This window comes from Pinus tabuliformis, chromosome J, assembly GCF_031772625.1.
Source record: "Pinus tabuliformis cultivar Carrire ecotype Pingquan chromosome J, CPIR1, whole genome shotgun sequence".
Classification (NCBI taxonomy): Eukaryota; Viridiplantae; Streptophyta; class Pinopsida; order Pinales; family Pinaceae; genus Pinus; species Pinus tabuliformis.
Window position 1 is genome coordinate 923,417,493 of NC_142295.1, and position 20,655 is coordinate 923,438,147.

General features: G+C 36.0%; 1 protein-coding gene across 1 annotated transcript; it reads left to right on the forward strand.

The window, feature by feature from the left end:
- The first annotated feature begins 19,007 nt into the window (after nucleotides 1–19,007).
- On the forward strand, nucleotides 19,008–20,024 carry LOC149229776 (pathogenesis-related thaumatin-like protein 3.3). Its single transcript, XM_089375909.1, has 2 exons — nucleotides 19,008–19,134; nucleotides 19,358–20,024. Exons 1-2 carry the CDS (start codon nucleotides 19,053–19,055, stop codon nucleotides 19,978–19,980), a joined length of 705 nt encoding a protein of 234 aa, XP_089232035.1. The 5' UTR covers nucleotides 19,008–19,052; the 3' UTR covers nucleotides 19,981–20,024.
- The last annotated feature ends 631 nt before the right edge of the window (nucleotides 20,025–20,655 follow it).

Consider the following 20,655-nt stretch of genomic DNA (forward strand, 5'->3'; position numbering starts at 1 on the left):
CATGTTGATAGGCCTTCCAAAATATATCACTATCAAGGCCATAGGGCCACAAAAATCATCCTCAAGCTACAACATAGGGACTAAAACATAACCAACATAAGACATACATGTAAACAAGTACAACGAGAATAACCATATATGAGAACCAACGTAACCAATATCACAGGAAAGTGGTTTCGAAAACCAAACAACAACAATGCAGGATAGCGTCCCATTGATTGTTTTGATGGCACATGGAAAAATGGTAGCGAGTCATCCAAAACGTTATCCTTAACCATTAAGTGCCTTATCAAAATCCTGAGAACAACACAAACCAGTCCTTAAAGGGAAATGACCAACCAATGAGAGCCACACCAAAGTCATGGAACAAAGCACAAGCTAATCCTTATAGAGGTAGGACCAACCATCAAACAAAACAAAATTGACCAAGAGAACAGTATGAGTCGGCCCATACAGTTGAGGCTTTGATAGCCACAAGTGAAAAGATATAGAAAGATTCACCCAACTAAACCATCGACAAATTATGATGCCCAAGGAAAAAAGCATTAATAACTGCCAAGTGCTATTTCCCAAGCCATCATTGAGTTTCGTGGCCAAAACATGAAGAAACATTATTGTAGAAACTCTTGGAAAAGACCAAAAACTTAATGAACATGCATCAGTGTTAATTAGATGAAATAATAGTATAATCGGTAGGTATGTCAACAGAGGGATGCATAGTGTAGCCTGAAGGTTCCATTGAAGGGAGCATAATGCCGCCAAGAGGGTCTGACGAATCCCTTGATTCCGAGTCAGACACCATAAAACCATCCACTCAAATGAGATGAGCATCAATATCATCAAGGTAATAACGAATTTTCTTGAGAATTCTTTTAATGTTCTCCTAAAGAACAAAGTGTTTATAGTTTCCCATTTGTTTTTCTCTTAAAACATGCAAAAGAAAGTATCCATTCATTAGTGAAACGAAAGGGGATGGAGAAAGTATAAGGTCCTTTTCCTGAACCTTCTTGAGTTTGGAAGCCATCAAAGGCCCTTGTGTCCAATTTTTGAGTTAGAAAAATAAGGGTGCTCTTTGAACTACTGTGCCTCCATTTGACGAGTTTCCATCTGTATTTCCAGAGGCACTGAGTGAAAATATGAGGCTATAGAGTCCCAAGTGAAAAGTCTCTAGGGTTGCGAATGAGTATGGATAGCCCGTGCTCTTGGACTAGCCAACTGTTGATGAGGAGGAGAAAGCTAAGAATAAACGACCACTCCAAATAGGAGTCAGACCAACTAAAAAAATACAGGGGTTACATAGTAGATTGAAAATGACACAATTGAAGACGATCAAGTCGTCCCCCCAACACCCCAAACAAATTTTTATACCAGAACTAATATTAAAGAGACTTAAAACTTCAAAGGTAAAAAATGGCACAACTCTATTACCCCCAATAACAACACATTGCAAAGAAAATACCTTTGGAATCCCTAGGCTCCACCCAACCAGAGTACAACTTGCAGAGAAATGCTAATGGATGAATTAACCCTCTGCTTAGATATGAAAACGAGGTGAGCGAAATGTCGATTACAGAATCAACTATCCAATTTCATGGAAAAAGAAAAAAATTAGGCTTATTAAAATAAAATAACCCTTAGACCAAGACTCAATGGAACACCAGTAGAGAAAACTATGGAACCCTAATACTAGTACCAAATTGAAAAATTGTTGGGGTACCAACAACCATATACCAAGACAAGGAAGGGAAACAAGATAACTGTTAATTCATTAGTATGAAGGGTCGAGCAAGAGAGAACCACCATGAGTTCAAAGACCAACCTACATTTAAAATTACGAAGGAATAACACAAAGAACATGTTGGAATATTAATTCCAACTGCACAGTGGCAGGCAGACGTGGGCAGCCAACTCAGCCAGCACACTGCACCCGAAACCGCCAGAACGAAACCACCCTCTTGTTCGCACCGCCTTTGGCAAAAGGCTGTATCCGCCGGAGGGGCTCCGAACACATTCACTTGCCGCCACGCGTCCCATGTACGAGCACCGAAAAACCACTTTCCCCGGACGCTAAAGGTCGTGCTGGTTGCCGGACAGTGGTGTGCGAATTGTGTTGGATCGGGTCTGTTGACTCAGATCTCCACGAAGCTGCGCGGAGGTTAATGACCGGGCACAACGAATAGGGTGGCGACACGTGGCACCGAAGTGACGTCAGCCGACCCCGCCCGCGTCAAATCAAAAATTGCGTGGAGTGTTTGACTTCTCCGCTGACCGCCGAGGATGGAAGCGTTAATGCTCTTAATGGTTGGTCGTAGTTTTTTTTGGTGAGGCCTTTAATAAGGTAATGGGCATACGTAGAATTTAGTGAGGCTTTTAATATGTTATGGGCATGTGTTTAATTTTAGTTATGGGCCACGTTATTTTTTTATATGTTTTTTTTATATAACGCCATGTATGCCGGCGTGTGGCAATGTGTCATGTAGTTTTTGAGTGCAGTAGTGACTGCGTATGCTGTAATTTTTTTTGTATGTGTTGAGCCCGCATGTATATGCAGTAAAAAGAAAAGGGGGCCGACGTGAATTAGTTTTCATGGGTATGGTGACTACGCATGATGGGTGCGTGATTTTTTTTTGTGTGTTGTTCACGAAGAACAGTGTAGTGTGTTCGCGCAGGATTGGAAAGAAGAATTGAGAAGGAAGCACAGCAGTGCTGAAAACATAACAGAGGCAAACTGTTATGTATTGTTGACCATAAAGAAAACACAGGAACAGCTTGAAGCTGTTTTGTAATTTCCACAGCAGTGGAAAATCTGTGAGAGCAGCAGATTTTTTTTTTGTGATTCCCTCTTTGAACAGAGGAAGAAGTATGTAACAGAATGTTTGTTTTTAATCAATAGAAAAATGTTTTATGGCTGTGTAATGAGCTGTTATGAGCATATTTGTTTTAATAGCTTCGCTGTGCAAAGGTTCTGGAAGAGATGAAACAGAGCATTGGCTCTGTGGTATTTGGATGATTGGTTTTGGTATTTCTCCATTTGAAAATACCCAACAGTGGTATCAGAGCTAGTCCAGGCTCTTTGAAGGCTCAAAGACGCTGAAGGAAGGAGTTGTTGCAGCAGAGAAAAATTCTCCAGCAGAGTGAAGATTCAGTCAAGGATTCAGGTATTTCTCAGATCAAGTTTTTTTTGTGTTACTGTTATAGAAACAGTCAGTGATTAAAAAAAAAACAGTCAAGTATTTAAAGCCTAGATAAGAATGGCAAGGTCAAAGAAGAAAGCCTCCAGGGCTGTTAAAAATGTGTCTCCCTCCTCTACTAAACTAGAAGGGAATCTATTTGAAAGCATTGTATTTGAGGTTCCAAAGTTTGATGGAAACTTTGATGTATGGGAAATAATGATGAGAGCTTTCCTAATGTCTGAGGGGATTGAAGTCTGGGAGTCAGTGATTGATGATAGCAAGATGGATAAAGAATCCATGGAGTATGATGCACAAGCAGCAAAGACTATCTTGGATGGTCTCCCTGATTCTGTGAAGAGGAATCTAGGAAAATATACATCAGCAAAAGATATATGGGACAGACTGCATGACCTTCATGCAAATGGAGCACTGACCATGACAATGAGTCAAGAAGAAAGTTATGAACCCATCATAGAAGCTGAGAATGAGAAGCTTGACCTCATCAAGCTTCAAGTAAAAGAAAGGGATGAAGAGCTTGCCAAGCTCAAGAAGGAGCTTGATCAATGCAAGAGGAAACACCATGAAGAAGTCATATCCATGACAAATCAGCTGAATGAAGCAAAGAAGCAGGAAGATGCCTTGACAAGTCAACTTGAACAAAGGCACAAGAGAGTGAACAAGCTTGTAGAAGAGATTGGACAGTACAAGGTAGAGGTCTCCTCCCTTAAGTCCGAACTACAAGAAGCCAGGAAGCAGGCACAAGGAGCTGAAAAGAAAATGAAGAGCAGTCAAGCAAAAGATGAAGAAATCTCCAAAATGAAGACAGAGATTATCTCCTTCAAAGTAGTAGCAGCTGAAGCTACTCATAGCAAGGAAGAAACTGATGGACAACTAGCAAAGAAAAATAATGAATGTGAAAAGTTAGAAGAAGAGATTGTCCTCCTCAGGAAGAAGGTTGAAGGGATGAACAAGATCATGAAGAGCTCTCAAGCTTTGGATGACATGCTTAGCTATCATAGATCTCCATCTGATAAATCAGGACTTGGGTATGTAGGTGAACCCTCAAACAAGCATGAGGATGCTTTAAGCAAAGGAGATGTGAAGAAGCCACAAAGAGATGGTGATGCTCCTAGTTCCAGCAAAGGCAAGGAGAAAAATGAAGGCTGCAATAGAAGAAATCCTGCTCCAAGCAGAAAACCAGCTCTAAGAAGAAATGTAGCTGATGGCAAGAAGGCAAGAGGCAATGGTGATCATCAAAGGATCTCAAGGCAGCAAGGCTTCAGAAGTACATCAAGGAAACCTCCATCTCCCAGGTACCAAAGTTCATTTTATGGTTATTGTTATGCTTGTTCAAACTTTGGTCATATGGCAAAAGACTGTAGAGCATTTCATGGAGATAGATGTTGTGGTCCCCGACAATCTCCAAGAAATAATTTCACAAGAAGAAATCATGAATTCTTATTCATGAATGAAGTTGAATGCTTCAAGTGTCATAACATTGGGCATATGGCACGTGACTGTAACTTGACATGGGCTCTTACACAAGCTAGACCCATGCAAAAGAAGAAAGTTACACAAGTATGGAGAAGAAAAGAAATAAAGTGTGACAACCCCTTAAGCAACGCAGCTGATCTAAATTTGTTTTGAGAAGAGTCTGCCAAAAGAAGACAAGCATACACTAAAGGGGAGCTTGTAAATTTGTTTGCTGAACTGTATTAACAATCACCTTTTGATGAAGACCTTTTTATAAAGGAAAAATATGAAGTTAAATCTGCCATAAGAGCAGAGAAGAAAAGGAGGCAGCGCTCAAATGTGAAGTGCAGCAGCGCAATAAGAAGTATGCAAGGCAAGGAAACTCTCACAGCAGTGGGAAGATAAAACACAAAACAGCAGTTTGGAAATTTTTTGTGGTGCACATGCATTGAAATGCATAGTAATGGAATGTAGTTTTCCTTCTATGTAAAGTGAGAAAATATACTCACAGGGACAGCAGATTTTTAATGCACATGGGATGAATGAGAATGTGTATGGCAGCAGAAAATTGAAAGGGATTGCACAGCAGTGCATTGTGTAAAAAAAATGAAGACTAAGATTGTGTGAAGCAAGGGTGTAAAAAGGAACAGGGGCAGCCCGTGCTAACAGGAGTTAGTGTATGGGCACACAGCAGTATGATGAAACAAAAGGCAGCCATAGTGCAAATTGCAGCAGCAACACAACAGCAAGTGTATGGACAGCAGCAGCTTGAAGAAAAGTTTTCCCATCGTGAAGAAGAAGAAGTATACAGCAAGGCAAATAAGAAAATGCAGCAGCATGAAGCTTTGTTGAAGAAATGTGTTTTTACACAGCAATGCAAATGTGAAAAATGCAGCAGCAAGAAGTTATGGATAGCAGCACAGGTAAAAGAATTTTTTTTTTACAGCAGTAAATGTAAGTGCAGTGAGTGTGTTGTTTGCATATGAAATGCAAGTAAGACACAGCAGAAGTATGATTGTAATTAATGAAGGGGAGCACGCAGCAGCGCGAAGAAAAGCTTTCCCATGGTGAAGAAGGGAAGCACGCATTAGTGCACAAGTAAAGAATTCTCACACAACAGTGTGAATGTGAGAAAGGAAAGGCATAGCAACGCACATGTGATTTTTTTATTGACGCACAGCAATGCAGAGTTTGTAAAGAAATGTAAGAGCAGTGCAGGTGTAGACGCAGTAGCGTGGAGCAGACACAACAGTGTGGGGTAGATGCAGCAAAGAAGATGGCACAACAGTGTAGCAGAGAATATGCAGCAGCATAAAAGAACATTGTAATGAACTTGCACACACAGCAGTGCAATGATTGTTTGTTTTGGAACTGCATTTGAAGCAGTCATTTGGTGAAACCCTCTGTTAAAGAGGAAGGTGCTTTTCAGCACATTGTCAAGGTAAATCCCTCTATCAAGAGGATGATGCTTTTAAGCATAGTCATTAGTGAATCCCTCTGTTGAGAGGAAGATGCTTTTTAGCATTGTTTGGTAAATCCCTCTGTTAAGAGGAAGATGTTTTTATAACAGGTGAATCCCTCTATCATGAGGAAGGTGCTCTTCAGCACATTGTAATGGTGAATCCCTCTGTCATGAGGAAGGTGCTCTTAAGCACAGTTTCAGGTGAATCCCTCTATTAAGAGGAAGACAACTTTGTTTGTTTGTGAACTGCATCAGAAGCAGTTGGTGAATCCCTCTATGTGAGGATGATGTTTGGGTAAGATTGAATGCCCAGCAGTTGAAATTAAAGGGGAGTGTTGGAATATTAATTCCAACTGCACAGTGGCAGGCAGACGTGGGCAGCCAACTCAGCCAGCACACTGCACCCGAAACCGCCAGAACGAAACCACCCTCTTGTTCGCACCGCCTTTGGCAAAAGGCTGTATCCGCCGGAGGGGCTCCGAACACATTCACTTGCCGCCACGCGTCCCATGTACGAGCACCGAAAAACCACTTTCCCCGGACGCTAAAGGTCGTGCTGGTTGCCGGACAGTGGTGTGCGAATTGTGTTGGATCGGGTCTGCTGACTCAGATCTCCACGAAGCTGCGCGGAGGTTAATGACCGGGCACAACGAATAGGGTGGCGACACGTGGCACCGAAGTGACGTCAGCCGACCCCGCCCGCGTCAAATCAAAAATTGCGTGGAGTGTTTGACTTCTCCGCTGACCGCCGAGGATGGAAGCGTTAATGCTCTTAATGGTTGGTCGTAGTTTTTTTTGGTGAGGCCTTTAATAAGGTAATGGGCATACGTAGAATTTAGTGAGGCTTTTAATATGTTATGGGCATGTGTTTAATTTTAGTTATGGGCCACGTTATTTTTTTATATGTTTTTTTTATATAACGCCATGTATGCCGGCGTGTGGCAATGTGTCATGTAGTTTTTGAGTGCAGTAGTGACTGCGTATGCTGTAATTTTTTTTGTATGTGTTGAGCCCGCATGTATATGCAGTAAAAAGAAAAGGGGGCCGACGTGAATTAGTTTTCATGGGTATGGTGACTACGCATGATGGGTGCGTGATTTTTTTTTGTGTGTTGTTCACGAAGAACAGTGTAGTGTGTTCGCGCAGGATTGGAAAGAAGAATTGAGAAGGAAGCACAGCAGTGCTGAAAACATAACAGAGGCAAACTGTTATGTATTGTTGACCATAAAGAAAACACAGGAACAACTTGAAGCTGTTTTGTAATTTCCACAGCAGTGGAAAATCTGTGAGAGCAGCAGAGTTTTTTTTTGTGATTCCCTCTTTGAACAGAGGAAGAAGTATGTAACAGAATGTTTGTTTTTAATCAATAGAAAAATGTTTTATGGCTGTGTAATGAGCTGTTATGAGCATATTTGTTTTAATAGCTTCGCTGTGCAAAGGTTCTGGAAGAGATGAAACAGAGCATTGGCTCTGTGGTATTTGGATGATTGGTTTTGGTATTTCTCCATTTGAAAATACCCAACAGCATTTGCCAAACACTCGCACTAACATAATAAAATATTAAGAGAAATGGCCCCTCATCACACTGATGCTAAAGTGAAGACTTGCCCTTCCCCGCCACACCGACAGAAAATGAAACTATCACCCACCGAGCAATGGTCCGTCACCACTAACCCCTCAAATTGACTATCACCAATAGCTCTTCCACAACATGTAGTATAACCACCACCCTCCATTGTAACAACTCTCTCACTTGATCTCACACAACGAATGACATGAAGATACGAGAGGAAGCAAGGTGAGGAGGACACCTCACCTTCGCTATGCTTCACGAAACAAATCCACCACCTTGTCATTGAGCCATGTGAGTATTTAAGATGATTAGACATAAGTTGGTTTAATGATGCACAATAGCCATGTTGCGCCGTATCGTGTCTGGAAAGGAACATGTGGGAGTCAAAAAGCCTGTTTTCCATTAAACGCCTTAGAGAGCTGCACCCCATAGGGAACCATAAATATTTTAATTAGTAAAACTAATGCAAATAATTATAATGGATAAAATATTTATAATTTTGTTTTCTATAAAAGGCGAAAAAATCTAATGCATTGATTATAATGGATAAAATATTTATAACTTTGTTTTCTACAAAAAGTGAAGATGCATTCAGCTTTAGCCGGAAAAGAAAGAAAAATTGAAAGTATAATTGGAAAATAAATAAATAAACATTGCAACGACATTGAATGTAATAAGAATTTTGTTAACAATATAAATGTGTAGGAATTTTGTTAATAATATAAATGTGTTCTTTCTCCTTACATATATAACAGTTTGAAATAATCTGTTTTTGCGGTACTCTTATTTTGATAATGTATAATTTCCTCTCACGCATAAATTTCATTACACGGGGAATGATTATGAGATGCATTGCAGACTATATGGCTAACACGTACTTCAAACATGAGCAGTGATGACAGACATGTTTGTATTTCTTTGTCTCATGTTTAACGAGGTAAATAGCTTTATCGAGGGTTTCTTAAAACCTCGATCAAGTTATTTGAATTTGTAATTTAAGTGTTTGATTGAGCATTTTAAGTGCTTGATCGAGCTTCTGAGGTCTTGAAAACTACAATTTTAGCTGCCTTTCTATAAATTTCTCTGCAACACCATTTTGTACCCTAGCATACTTGGGAAAAATTTGTCCTTAAGTGGCAGAGTTTATCACTTTGGATTCATGAAAGAACCCTCTATCCAATGGCATATGAGTTTGACATTTTCGAATTCATATTATATTTTTCATCTAATTTCTTTTAAACATAATGTCTGTTTTTTTTTTTTTTGGAAAATTTCAAAGAGGCTTAATAAAAAATCAATAACATAAAATATACATAACATAAAATTTCAGAAAATGCCGCTATCTTAGTTTATGAGTCCTCTTCAAAAGGGAACCCTTGGTTTTTCAATTTATTTAAATAGTTGAAAAAAAACTTCGCTTGAACACCTGTCTACAAAATGCAATTGAAATATTATTTCGCCAAATTTGAAAAATAATAAAAAATATAATTTTCATAAAAAATATTTTTTCAATATGAAAAACTTAGTTTTCTCCATGTAAATCATGCTTATATATATATATATATATATAATAAAAATGGCAGATTTAGACTAAGTTATGCTACATGAACACACATACTTCTTAAAATGTGCAAACATTTGTAAGGACAAGCATTTCATTTAATGGAAATTTGACATTATATGAAACTATTTTTATTTTTTTTTTGCAAAAAATAACATTAAGATAACAACATAATTCTCCGCAAATTACTCTGAATCAAAAGTCACAATACTTTTATGATTTTTGAGAGCTACAATTCGATAAAAGAGTAAATTTTGAAATTTCATCGCCACATTTGACCCAAAAGTGTAACCCATCTTCATGCATTCACCCTAATGTGTTTGCCACTTTATTTGAATAACTATTGGTGTGCTTGATCAGAACAGTAAAATTTTGTGAAAACTCCACCCACTTAGCATGTCTCTGACTGAGTTTTGGTCACCTGTTTCTGAATTGTAATGTAGTAAGTAAAACAAACTCTTTAGGCATTAACTAATGCCACCATTTTTTTAAAGCCTACATAATAGCATAAAATTCCTTGCCATATGAGGAGTATTGTTTCTTAGCTTCATTTGATTTTTTGTTGAAACAAGCAATTCAGCATCCCTCTTGGCTTAAAACTACTCCAATAACACTGCTTCTAGCATGTGTCTCCACTTGAAATGAATTTTCAAAATCAAGTAGTGCTATAATTAGTTGTTCAGTAATATTTTGCTTCAACAATTTAAATTTTTTATCTGCTGCTACATTTCACTTAAATGGCTAGTTAATTTCCTTAATGGTTTCAATAATTGGAGCACACAAACTGCTAATGTTTTGAATAAATTTTCGATAAAAACTCCAAGCCAACGAAAAATTCTTACCTCATATACATTTCATGGAACTGGGAAATTTATAATTTCCCACACTTTATCTCGATCCATCTTTAGTCCATATTTATAAATTACAAAGCCCAAATAAACTAACTTCTCCTTCATAAAACTGCACTTCTGTAAATTTATCATCGATTTTTCTTTTTGCAGCATGCCCAAAACTGATTTTAAATGTTGTATATGCTCTTCCTTAGTTTTGTTGTACACTAAAATATCATGCAAATAAATGATGACAAATTTTCCTGTGTAGTCCTTTAAAAATTCGTCCATTAATCTCATGAAAGTGTTGGGTGCATTATTCAGACCAAACGACATCAAAATCCATTCACACAACCCAAGATTTGTTTTACAAGTAGTTTTCCACTCATCTCCTTCTCCAATACAAATATGATGATATCAATTTTTTAAATCATTTTTTGAAAATATTTTTTCTTCACTTAAATAGTGAGTTAAATCATCAATTTGTGGGAGTAGAAATCAATACCTTATGATAATTTTATTAATTTCCCTTGAGTCAGTACACATTCTTTAGCCTCTATCTTTTTTCATATTTAAAACCGTCAACATAGCACAGGGACTCAAACTTTCTTTAATCGGACCTTTTTCCAATAATTCCTAAACTTGTCTTTTTACCTCTTCATTTTCTTATGGTGTCATTCTATAGGCAACTTTATTTGGTAAAGTAGATCCCATAATTAAATCAATATGATGGCTGATACTTCTAACAGGAGGTAGACTGCTTGGTATCTCACCCACTACAATATCAACAAGTTGATCCAACAAATTTCTAACTTTTTTCGACAAATCATTTAAATTTGTGCTAGTAAGAATTAACTGTGCTTTACCAATTAAGGTAAAGTGCAATTCTTATTTCTTTTCTTTTCATAACAACTCCTTTCCACTCATAAGAAACACACTAGGACCTATCTCTTATTTGATTTCTTCATATGGAAAAGGTAACAACACATGCATTTTCCTATCTTTTCAAAAGTATAAGAATTTTTTTCTACCATCATGTATAACCTTCTTTTCACATTTCCACAACCTCCCTAATAACACATGGCAAACATCCATTGGAATTATATCACAAATAACTTCATCCTTATATTTTCCAATTTGAAAATCTACTTTACACTACTCATTAACCAACAATTGGTGTACTTTTTGTAACCAAGATTCTTGATAAGGATGAGGATATGTGGCTCTTTCTAAATTTAATTTCTTTACCATTTCTGTAGAAACCAAATTATCATTACTTCCGCTGTCAATAACAAGTTTGTAACACTCACCTTTTGACTTACACATGGTTCGAAATAAACTTCTTCTTTGAGTTGGTTCCTTAACCTCCTTTTCAACCTTTATCAACGCTCTCTTGAATAATAAACATTCTCCCACTTCATGAACCTTTTCAATAATAGCTCGATTCTCATTTCCTTCCATTGCTTTAGCAACATGGCCACCTCTATGACCTGTTGGTATATTCTTATAACAGTCTCATGGCATATGCCCAAGTTTCCCACATCTAAAACATCTAAGCTGATAGTCTCTTCCTCGACCTCTAACTATGGAGAATGATATCTGCCCTCTCGATTCACCTCCTCTTAGTAATTCACAACTGTAAATTCCTTCATCTTCTATTCTTTCAGAATGAATTCTTCCTTTTCCCGTCTGTTGTCCTTTGCCTCTTGTAGGACTCCTTCCTCGATTTTTCTGATTTTGCTCTTGCAAGTTTTTCTTTCGCCTTCAAAGAAACTTGATATGCATCTTCAACAATATTTAAAAAAAATAATCCAATTTCATCTTAAATATCAAATCTCAAATAATTAATATATCTAACAACCTTCTTAGCACCATCTTCTACAAAACCAACTCTGATTTTCAATTTATAAAACTCCTCAATATATTCTTTAAATGACATGGACTTCTATCTAAGGTTCTTTATCTATCAGAAAATACTAATATGATATTCTTTGGGTAAAAATATACTTTTGAGTTTTTCCATCGTTTTTTGTCTGTCTTTAATTTTATCTTTTCTTTTCCTCTTTTGCTCAACTTGTACTTCATCCCACTAGAGTGCATCATTCCCTTTTAATCTAGCTACTACATACTTAACTCTTTTATCGGCTTCAACATCTTCATAATAAAAGTATTTATCAATAACATTTATCAAATACAACAATTCATTGACATTTAAATTACCTTCATGTGGTGGATTTTCCATCGTTTGTATGAAAGTTACCTTAGTAAACATCTTCATTATCTTTACATCTTCTAATTCTTCCAAATCCTTCATCACTGGAAGATTCTTTTCCAGCATCACTGACATCTTTCACATAAGTTTATCTCCTATGTGTAGTCTCTATCATTTCCATTCTCTCTTGAAGTCTTCTTACTTCAACTTTCAAGGTCACATTTTCTACAGGTCTCCCTCGACTTTCTCCTCAACAATCTGCCATTCTTCCCTTTTAATTAAAAAAATATGCTCTAATACAACATTTGATCTAGATCTAGTCTTTCCAATGCCACTACTTAAGTATTTTCCTACAAACACAATTGTCATCAAACCTCCTTAACCAAAATTCAAAGAAAACCCTAAAAACTCCCTTTATATTAAATGTTCTACAAATTGGCTGACATGTTCTACAATTTCAGTGGGTTAAGTTAGAAAATACTGAATCTACAAATTACAAGGTATGTCTAACTGGGTTGGGGATGAATTCACTGCAAACTATTCGGGGGCCGGTCAATTATACAAAGTTTTCAAAACGAATAAGGCATGATTATGCTCCAATACAATTTCAAAGTGGTGCGTGGTCTCTCACTAGGCCTTACTCGGGGGTTGATTCTTTATTTCATTCAACCAAAAGACTTAAATTTTACACTGACGGACCATCTTCTGCATCCACCTCAAACAACATACTCTTAATAAGTTTTCAAGGTTCAGTACTCGATTCATTTTCCTTCATAAAACATGTTTGTTTAATTGATTTACAGAAATAACTTCACACCATAGAAATTCCTTTCCACAAAGGATTTGATCTAGTGAAGGATTATTGATGCCAAATGTTTAGTTGCAAAGAAGTTAACATATAATGGCTTCCATTGAGTCCTAAAAGAAAAGCTAAAAGCACAAATTTGACAGCTAAATCTATAACACATAATTTGGAAGCAATTTGAATAAAGAAGAGCACCAAAAATATATCAACAAAATGGGACAAAATTTATTGAATTTACTCAATTTCTTCAAGAAAAACACACCAAATCTCACTCACACACTCACATTCCTTTCTATCTGAACCACCCTTTGCCTACAAAATCAATTTTTAATACAGGATAATAATCAGTTCAGATCCACTAATTATGGATTTGAATCCTAAATCTAGAAAATATCCAAATAATAAAAATTTTACAGTATCTCTTAGAATCAGCTACAACAAATTCTCATTTTATGAAAAATACATAATAATTGAAGTACATACTAATTCTCCTAAGTATTTCAAATAATTAAAATAAATTCAGGAAACCCACTTCTAGTAGTAAATAAATTTTTTTGACCATCACGACCAAAATGAATTTACTAATTGTGATGCTCCTACATTAGCAAGGGGGGAAATGCATATTTGTTGGTTATAGTGATCAATTTGAGTCATATAAACTCTACAATCCAATAAGAAAAAGGGTCATAATCATCATAGATGTACAATTCATAGAAGAGGAAGCATGGGATGGAAGTTTGAAGAAAACAATTAATGTTGTAGCAAGTCTACTACAAGAAGACAAAGAGGAATTAGCAACAACAATACTTCTTCAATTATGACTCCTCCTACACCAATTCTAACTCAACAAAGTAGTCCTCAAGTGACACCTTTAAAAGGTAATATGAAAGCCTCATGCATTCAAGAAAATACTCCTCCAAGTGGACAACAAAGATCATCGACGACAAGATATATTGATGTAGGGAAAACAACTCCACATTCTACAAGTTTAACTTTAAGTGACACATAAAATCCATCTTTGGCAAGCTTGAGAAGACAAAAAATTAGAAGTTTGAGAAAATTTTATGAGAGAAATGAAGGTGAAAGTAACCCGGGTTTGAATTATTTTTTTCTTTATTTTCTCATGTAGATGATCTAAGTAATTTTGAAGATGCAACTAAGGAGAAAAAATCGGTAGAAGCAATGGACAGAGAAATAGATGTTGTAGAAAAGAACGATACATGGGAATTAGTGAATCTTCCATGAGGAAAAGAAGTCATAGGTGTAAAGTGAGTCTACAAGACCAAAAATAATGTAGAACGAATAATAGAAAGACATAAAGCAAGGATGGTTGTTAAGAAATACATACAACAACCTGAAAGAGATTATGCTAAAACATTTGTGATATCCTGATGATGAACCACACTTGTTGGTTTGAAACGCGTTAGCCAAAAAATTCTCTCATGTGATTTCTACCGAAAGACTTTGTTTAATTCATTATGGATCACAGAAGCTTGAATACAGAAAAAAGAATGGAAATTGTGAGGCCAATTTTAGTAATAACAACTTAACATAAATTGAAAGTATATCGAAGGGATGTGAAATCAACCTTCTTGAATGGAGTGTTGAAGGATGAAGTTTAAGCGGAGAAACCACCTGGTTATGAGGTTCAAGGCCAATAAGAAAAAAGTGTGTAGGCTAAAGAAAGCTTTTTATGGGTTGAAATAAATGTTGCATGCATGGTATAATAGAATATACTCATATTTATTGAACAATGGCTTTAGAAAAAGGGATGGTGATCCCCTACATCAAAGAAAGTGACAGTAAGATTTCAATTGAGGTTTTATAAGAAGATGATCTAATTTTCACAGTGAGTGATGATATTCTCATTGTTAATTTCAAAGAAGTCATGAAAAATGAGTTTGAAATGATAGACTTGGGATTCTCAAGGTAATTTTTAGGCATAAAAGTGAAGCAAATCGACGATGGTATTTTTATTTCTCAAACAAGTATTCCACAAAATTTTTAAAGAGGTTTAGATTGTAAAAAATACAGGTCTGTGCCAACACCAACAACCATGGGTTTGAAATTGAGTAAATAAGATTGTAGCAAAAATGTAAATCCAACACTCTACTAGGCTTGATTTAATGTATGTAGCGAGTTTGGTCTCTAGATTCATGGAGACACCAAAGGAGACACATTGGCTAGCAACTAAAAGAATTCTAAGGCATGTTAATGGAACAAATGAATATGACATTTTGTATACTACAATAAATCAATTTAAACTGATTGGATATACAGACAATGACTGAGCGAGAATTGTAGATGATAAGAAGAGTGCAACAGGCTATGTTATTCATTTGGGGTTGGGATTCATTTCATGGGCTTCTAAGAAACAACCAATAGTTTTTGTTTCTACAACTAAAGTTGAATGTGTAGTAGCAACATGGGAAGCTTGTCAAACAATTTGGATGAGAAAAATGTTGAAAGATTTAAGCCATGAACAAGAAGAAGTGAAAAAGATTGATTGTGACAATAATTCTACAATTGCTTTATCCAAGAACTCAGTGTTCTATAGAAGAAGTAAACATATTGATACAAGGTATCATTTCATTAGGGTGTTGATCAACAAATGGAGAAATTATTTTGGATCATTCATATGCTGACATTCTCACCAAAGCATTAACAAAAGAAAGTTTTATTCATGCAATTGAGACAATTTGGACAGAGTGAATATCAATAGTTGTGATTAAAAAGGAGTATTGGAAATAATCCCAACTACCCCATTTAATGTTCATAATCTAGTAATTCTTGTAGTACAAACAAATCTAGTAGCAGGTTTTCCTTCAGGGTGAAGTAATGTGAAAGCAAATCAATTTTTGACCATTGCTCTATTTTCTTTGTGCAAGATATCCTTAACATGCAATAAACATCCATAAATCAAAACCATAAAAACTATTAATGCACAAGTAAGTTATTAAATATTTGGTAGAGCGAGCAATATATATTTTAGTATGCATATGTCCTATGTTTGTATTGTGCACAATCAATATATGAACTACCCAACTATATCTTAAATATGTTGTTGTGTTGGCTTGTGCCTATATATATATATAAGGGTTTAAATGTATGTCTAAATATAAGTTCATAAGTTATGCTTTTAGCATGTTGGGAGGTTTTCACTTTGGGTGTAAATCAATGTTTTTACCATGTGTGAAACAGTACCAATAGACCTCTGTAAATCTTAGTTTCACCGTGGGTAATAGTAGTAGCTTCCATCTCTTCTTGTAAGTGTATTTGTGGCTTCATACATATATTGTTGCACGCTGTGTTCTGTAAATTATTTTTATTTGGTTTGCACGTTACTCTGCCTTTTCTTTGACAAACTAGGTGCGTACCGTACAGTGATGTCATCCATTCCAATTGTGAAAGCTGTCATATCTCAATATCGAGGCTCAATGGTATACCAAGTCTCAATATCTAATTAATAAATTTAGAACAATCACTCAAACATCAATTACAATACCTTCCAACAAGAAATTCTCAAAGACATTTCGATTCACTCATTTCTATGTATTTAAAATTGACATAGAAAGATTCTGAGCCAATGCAAAGTCTTACATTGCTAAGTCTTACTTATATATACATAACACTGTATTTCATGGATGTCATGTGAAACAAAATGTCGTGTTATACAACCTAACCTAACCCAACCCAGAAAATTGGAAGTTCAAATATTACAAGCACACATTTTTTTTCTGGAAATCGCTCGTCTGGTAAAGCGGGCATCGTCGGAGATATTTAATACACAAAATTTATATATAATTTATTTTTTTATTTTTTTGGTAGGTAAGACTTATAGGGGATTTGAACCAGTGACCTATCACACAGAGTGCCTTAACAATGCACTCATTCACTGTCAATCCAAAACTCCATAAACATAAAAAAAATATTCGTAATAAAAATCCAAATGAATATATATACGAAGAAAAACATAATTAAATACATTGCTTAGCTCAAAGATAACAACGGCACAATTTTCAAATGTAAGTCTAAAACGTGCAAACTTTAAAATTAACTTATACAATGAAATTCCTAATTGAATAGATTTCCAAGCACATGGCTCAACTCCAGAAGAATAAAAAATAGAAACAAACAAAATTTGCAAAAAAATAGGAATAAAATACCCCAATCTTATCTTATTGCTAGTGGCTGACAGAGCTCGAGTCAACTTAAAACTAATATAAATCGGCAAAGTCTTAATTAAATAGAATACCACAACGGGTCGCACCGGGAAGAGCTCGCGACAACTCTAAAACGAATACCACAAAGAAAGTCCTCATAATAATTTTCGTCTTGCTACCCTGATCTTTCCTTCATTCGTGGCTTCTTTTACTGGAAAGAGTGGAACCAATTCGATAGAAGTCTAGTCTTCTCGTATAAAAGATGGCATGCCTTTTTGGACTTATCCACTGCGCACTAATCCCCACATATATATATTAATTACAGTGTAACAGGGAAAATATTGAAGAATATGGACTTCAAAATATTATTTTGAATTTAAGATTATTTTTATAACTATATTTTATATTTTATTTCAAAAATATAATAATTATGATAATGAACTTTTTATAACTATATTTTATATTTTATTTCAAAAATATAATAATTATGATAATGAACAATAACTACTAAGACTAATGTGGTTTATAAAACTTGAAGAAAGTAAAAAATTAATCACTATTATTAATATGTTATTTTTATAATTAATCATTATTATTAAGATGTTAAAAAGTGTTCCTAGCTCACTATAGTTTTACTAACTACAATTCAAGAAAGTTGGTAATAGGGCAAATTTTAGGAAATGAAAAAATATGAGTAAAAGCTACACAATCTAAGAGAAGGTGTTTTCCACCTTCAACCCTCTTTAGTATCCCAAAGGTGACATATAAAGTGTTTTCTATCTTCAACCCTCTTAGTATGGCAAATGTGACAGAGTCTTTCCTCCCAATTTGTTTTAGAAATAGATCAACAAGCCATTAACTCATGAGATTTAATTCTTATCTTAGCAATGTTGATCATTGGTCAACTCATGAGATTTAATTCTTATTTTAGCAATGTTGATCATTGGTCATGGTAGAAAGATAATTTTGTTTAGCAAGTGTAAAGTTGATCACTTCCTTATAATAATTTAGCTTGCCTTCTCCCTCTAGCTCCTTATCACCCTACAACTTATCCTTAAATTTAAAAGTAGTAATATTTTTAATGTTATACCTATACACTGTAAAAAGTTAATAGATTAGGTTAATCTATGCGAATCAAATCTTCCTATTATATTTATAGAATTTTACTTGGAAACATGTTATAAGGGTACTCAATCCAACGTTCAATTTGAACATTATAGTTTGATGAGAAACAAATTTTACCATTAAATTTTATATCACAAATTAACCATTTGAAAAAAACCGGACTTTCCTTTTCCGGAAAAGCCGCCCTCCATGAACATGGGCGATTTGAGTCTCGATAGTTAACGCAGATGCCTGGCTGAGAAACGGCGGCCGTGAATATGAAGGCGGCCATCCATATACATATGCGGAGGTGGTATTCCCACTGTGCTTTAAAATTTACACTCAGTTATTGAAAATTAGGTCGTCGGCAAAATATCAAATTCTTCATGGTGCTTCGTCAAAGCACGGACCTGCTGTGCTTCAGTCATACAATATAGCCCACCACTCTCTGTCAGTCATACAATATTCATTATCTAGCGCCGTCTGCGACTCGACACAGGGGTCCGCTCAACTCTGAAATTTGCAGAAATATAAAATGGATAAATGACTTTAACATCTTCCGAGATGGTTCGTCTTAGCGGTCACTGGATAGCCTATATATACATACCTACATATTACACCTAAAGTAGCCAATCTCTGCATTAAATTTATTTTATTGTATTGGAGACGTCGTTAAGTTGCTTCCTGGCCGTCGCAATGGTGGGGAGAGGCAGTGTAGTAGGTTCCATTTGGATCATAGTGACAGTGACATTATTAGCCATTCATGTTTATCTCCAAGGTAAGCTCAAAATGCTGCTTTCTCTAACTACTTTAACTATTATTATGGTGAATTCGGGTAGGGCAAATGCATTGTTCGTTATTTCATGCGTAAAGAATCGACCTTGCTAGCGTATATCCACGCATGTTAATTATTTCATCTGTATGGTCGCTCTGCAAAAGACTGACCATGCTATTATATGATTTCGTAGAAGCGAGACTAAATATTGCCGGTTGAACTGCAGGTGCTGAAGGCGCGACATTGGTGGTGACGAACCAATGTCCTTTCACAGTTTGGGCGGCTGCAAGCCCTGGTGGTGGTCAAGCATTGGGACAGGGCCAAACATGGACTTTCAGCGTTGCGGCAGGTACAACGCAAGCCAGAATCTGGGGTCGTACTGGCTGCTCCTTCGACGGTAGCGGGCGTGGCAGTTGCACCACCGGTGACTGCGGAGGGTTACTGCATTGTCAAGGCTATGGAAGTGTCCCTGCAACACTTTTTGAATATGCTCTGAATCAGTTCAGCAATCTAGACTTCTATGATATCTCTCTCGTTGATGGCTTCAATATACCTCTCTCCATAACTCCTTCCAACTCCAACTGCAAAAAAATCGGATGCACCAGCAACATAAATGCCATCTGCCCTTCGGAGTTGAAAGTATCCGGTGGATGCAAGAGCGCTTGTGCTGCTTTCAATACGCCTCAGTACTGCTGCACGGGCGCCTTCCTGAACAACTGCTCTCCCACAAACTATTCCAAATTCTTCAAGGGGCAGTGCCCGCAGGCGTACAGCTATGCGAAGGATGATAGTTCCAGCACTTTCACTTGCCCTGCTGGTGGTAATTACAAAATTGTCTTCTGCGGTTAACATCAGCATCATGTTATAATCCAAATAAACGCGAGTTAATAAAGTCAGCGCCATGTAGTATGAGAATGCCCTTTGTATTCACAAGGGCCAGCTTCTTTGTGTGCAATATGAAAAGACGTTGAAGGTTTTGAGATTGATGGAAATATATTTATATTAGGAGTGTCCTCTTGGAATTCGTTTATTCACCTTCTATGGTTTTAGAGTAATGACACGTCTAGATGGCTTTCTTTTGTTAGATAATCACAGCAATATCAATGTAAATCGCTCCAGTAAAATTTGCACACAACCCCACCATTAATTCCAACCAGAAGACTTTAAAGCCAACTTCTAGTGTTTTTACTCATAATCTTAGACTTTAAAGCCAACTTCTAATGTTTTTACTCAGAATACTATTTGTAGTTTTTAATTTTTTTGATATATGTAATTTTTTTTATCACTTTTTAATAATGCACCTCATAGAATAAAAGTATTCCATCTTATTATAAAAGTTTAACTAAAAACACTAATAAGTGATACATTATATCTGACACAATAACTTTGACTTCGAGAAATCTTACAAAATACCTAATAAATATGTAAAATTATCACAACAATTTCTTAAGTATCCATTCATTCATGTTAGACTATCCAAAAGTAAGTACAAACAATAATGGATTTTGCAATTTAAAATTTGCG

Coding starts and splice junctions, on each gene's coding strand:
- LOC149229776 (XM_089375909.1), top strand. CDS start 19,053: ATGGTGGGGAGAGGCAGTGTAGTAGGTTCCATTTGGATCATAGTGACA. Junction 19,135..19,357: donor CATTCATGTTTATCTCCAAG/GTAAGCTCAAAA, acceptor GTTGAACTGCAG/GTGCTGAAGGCGCGACATTG.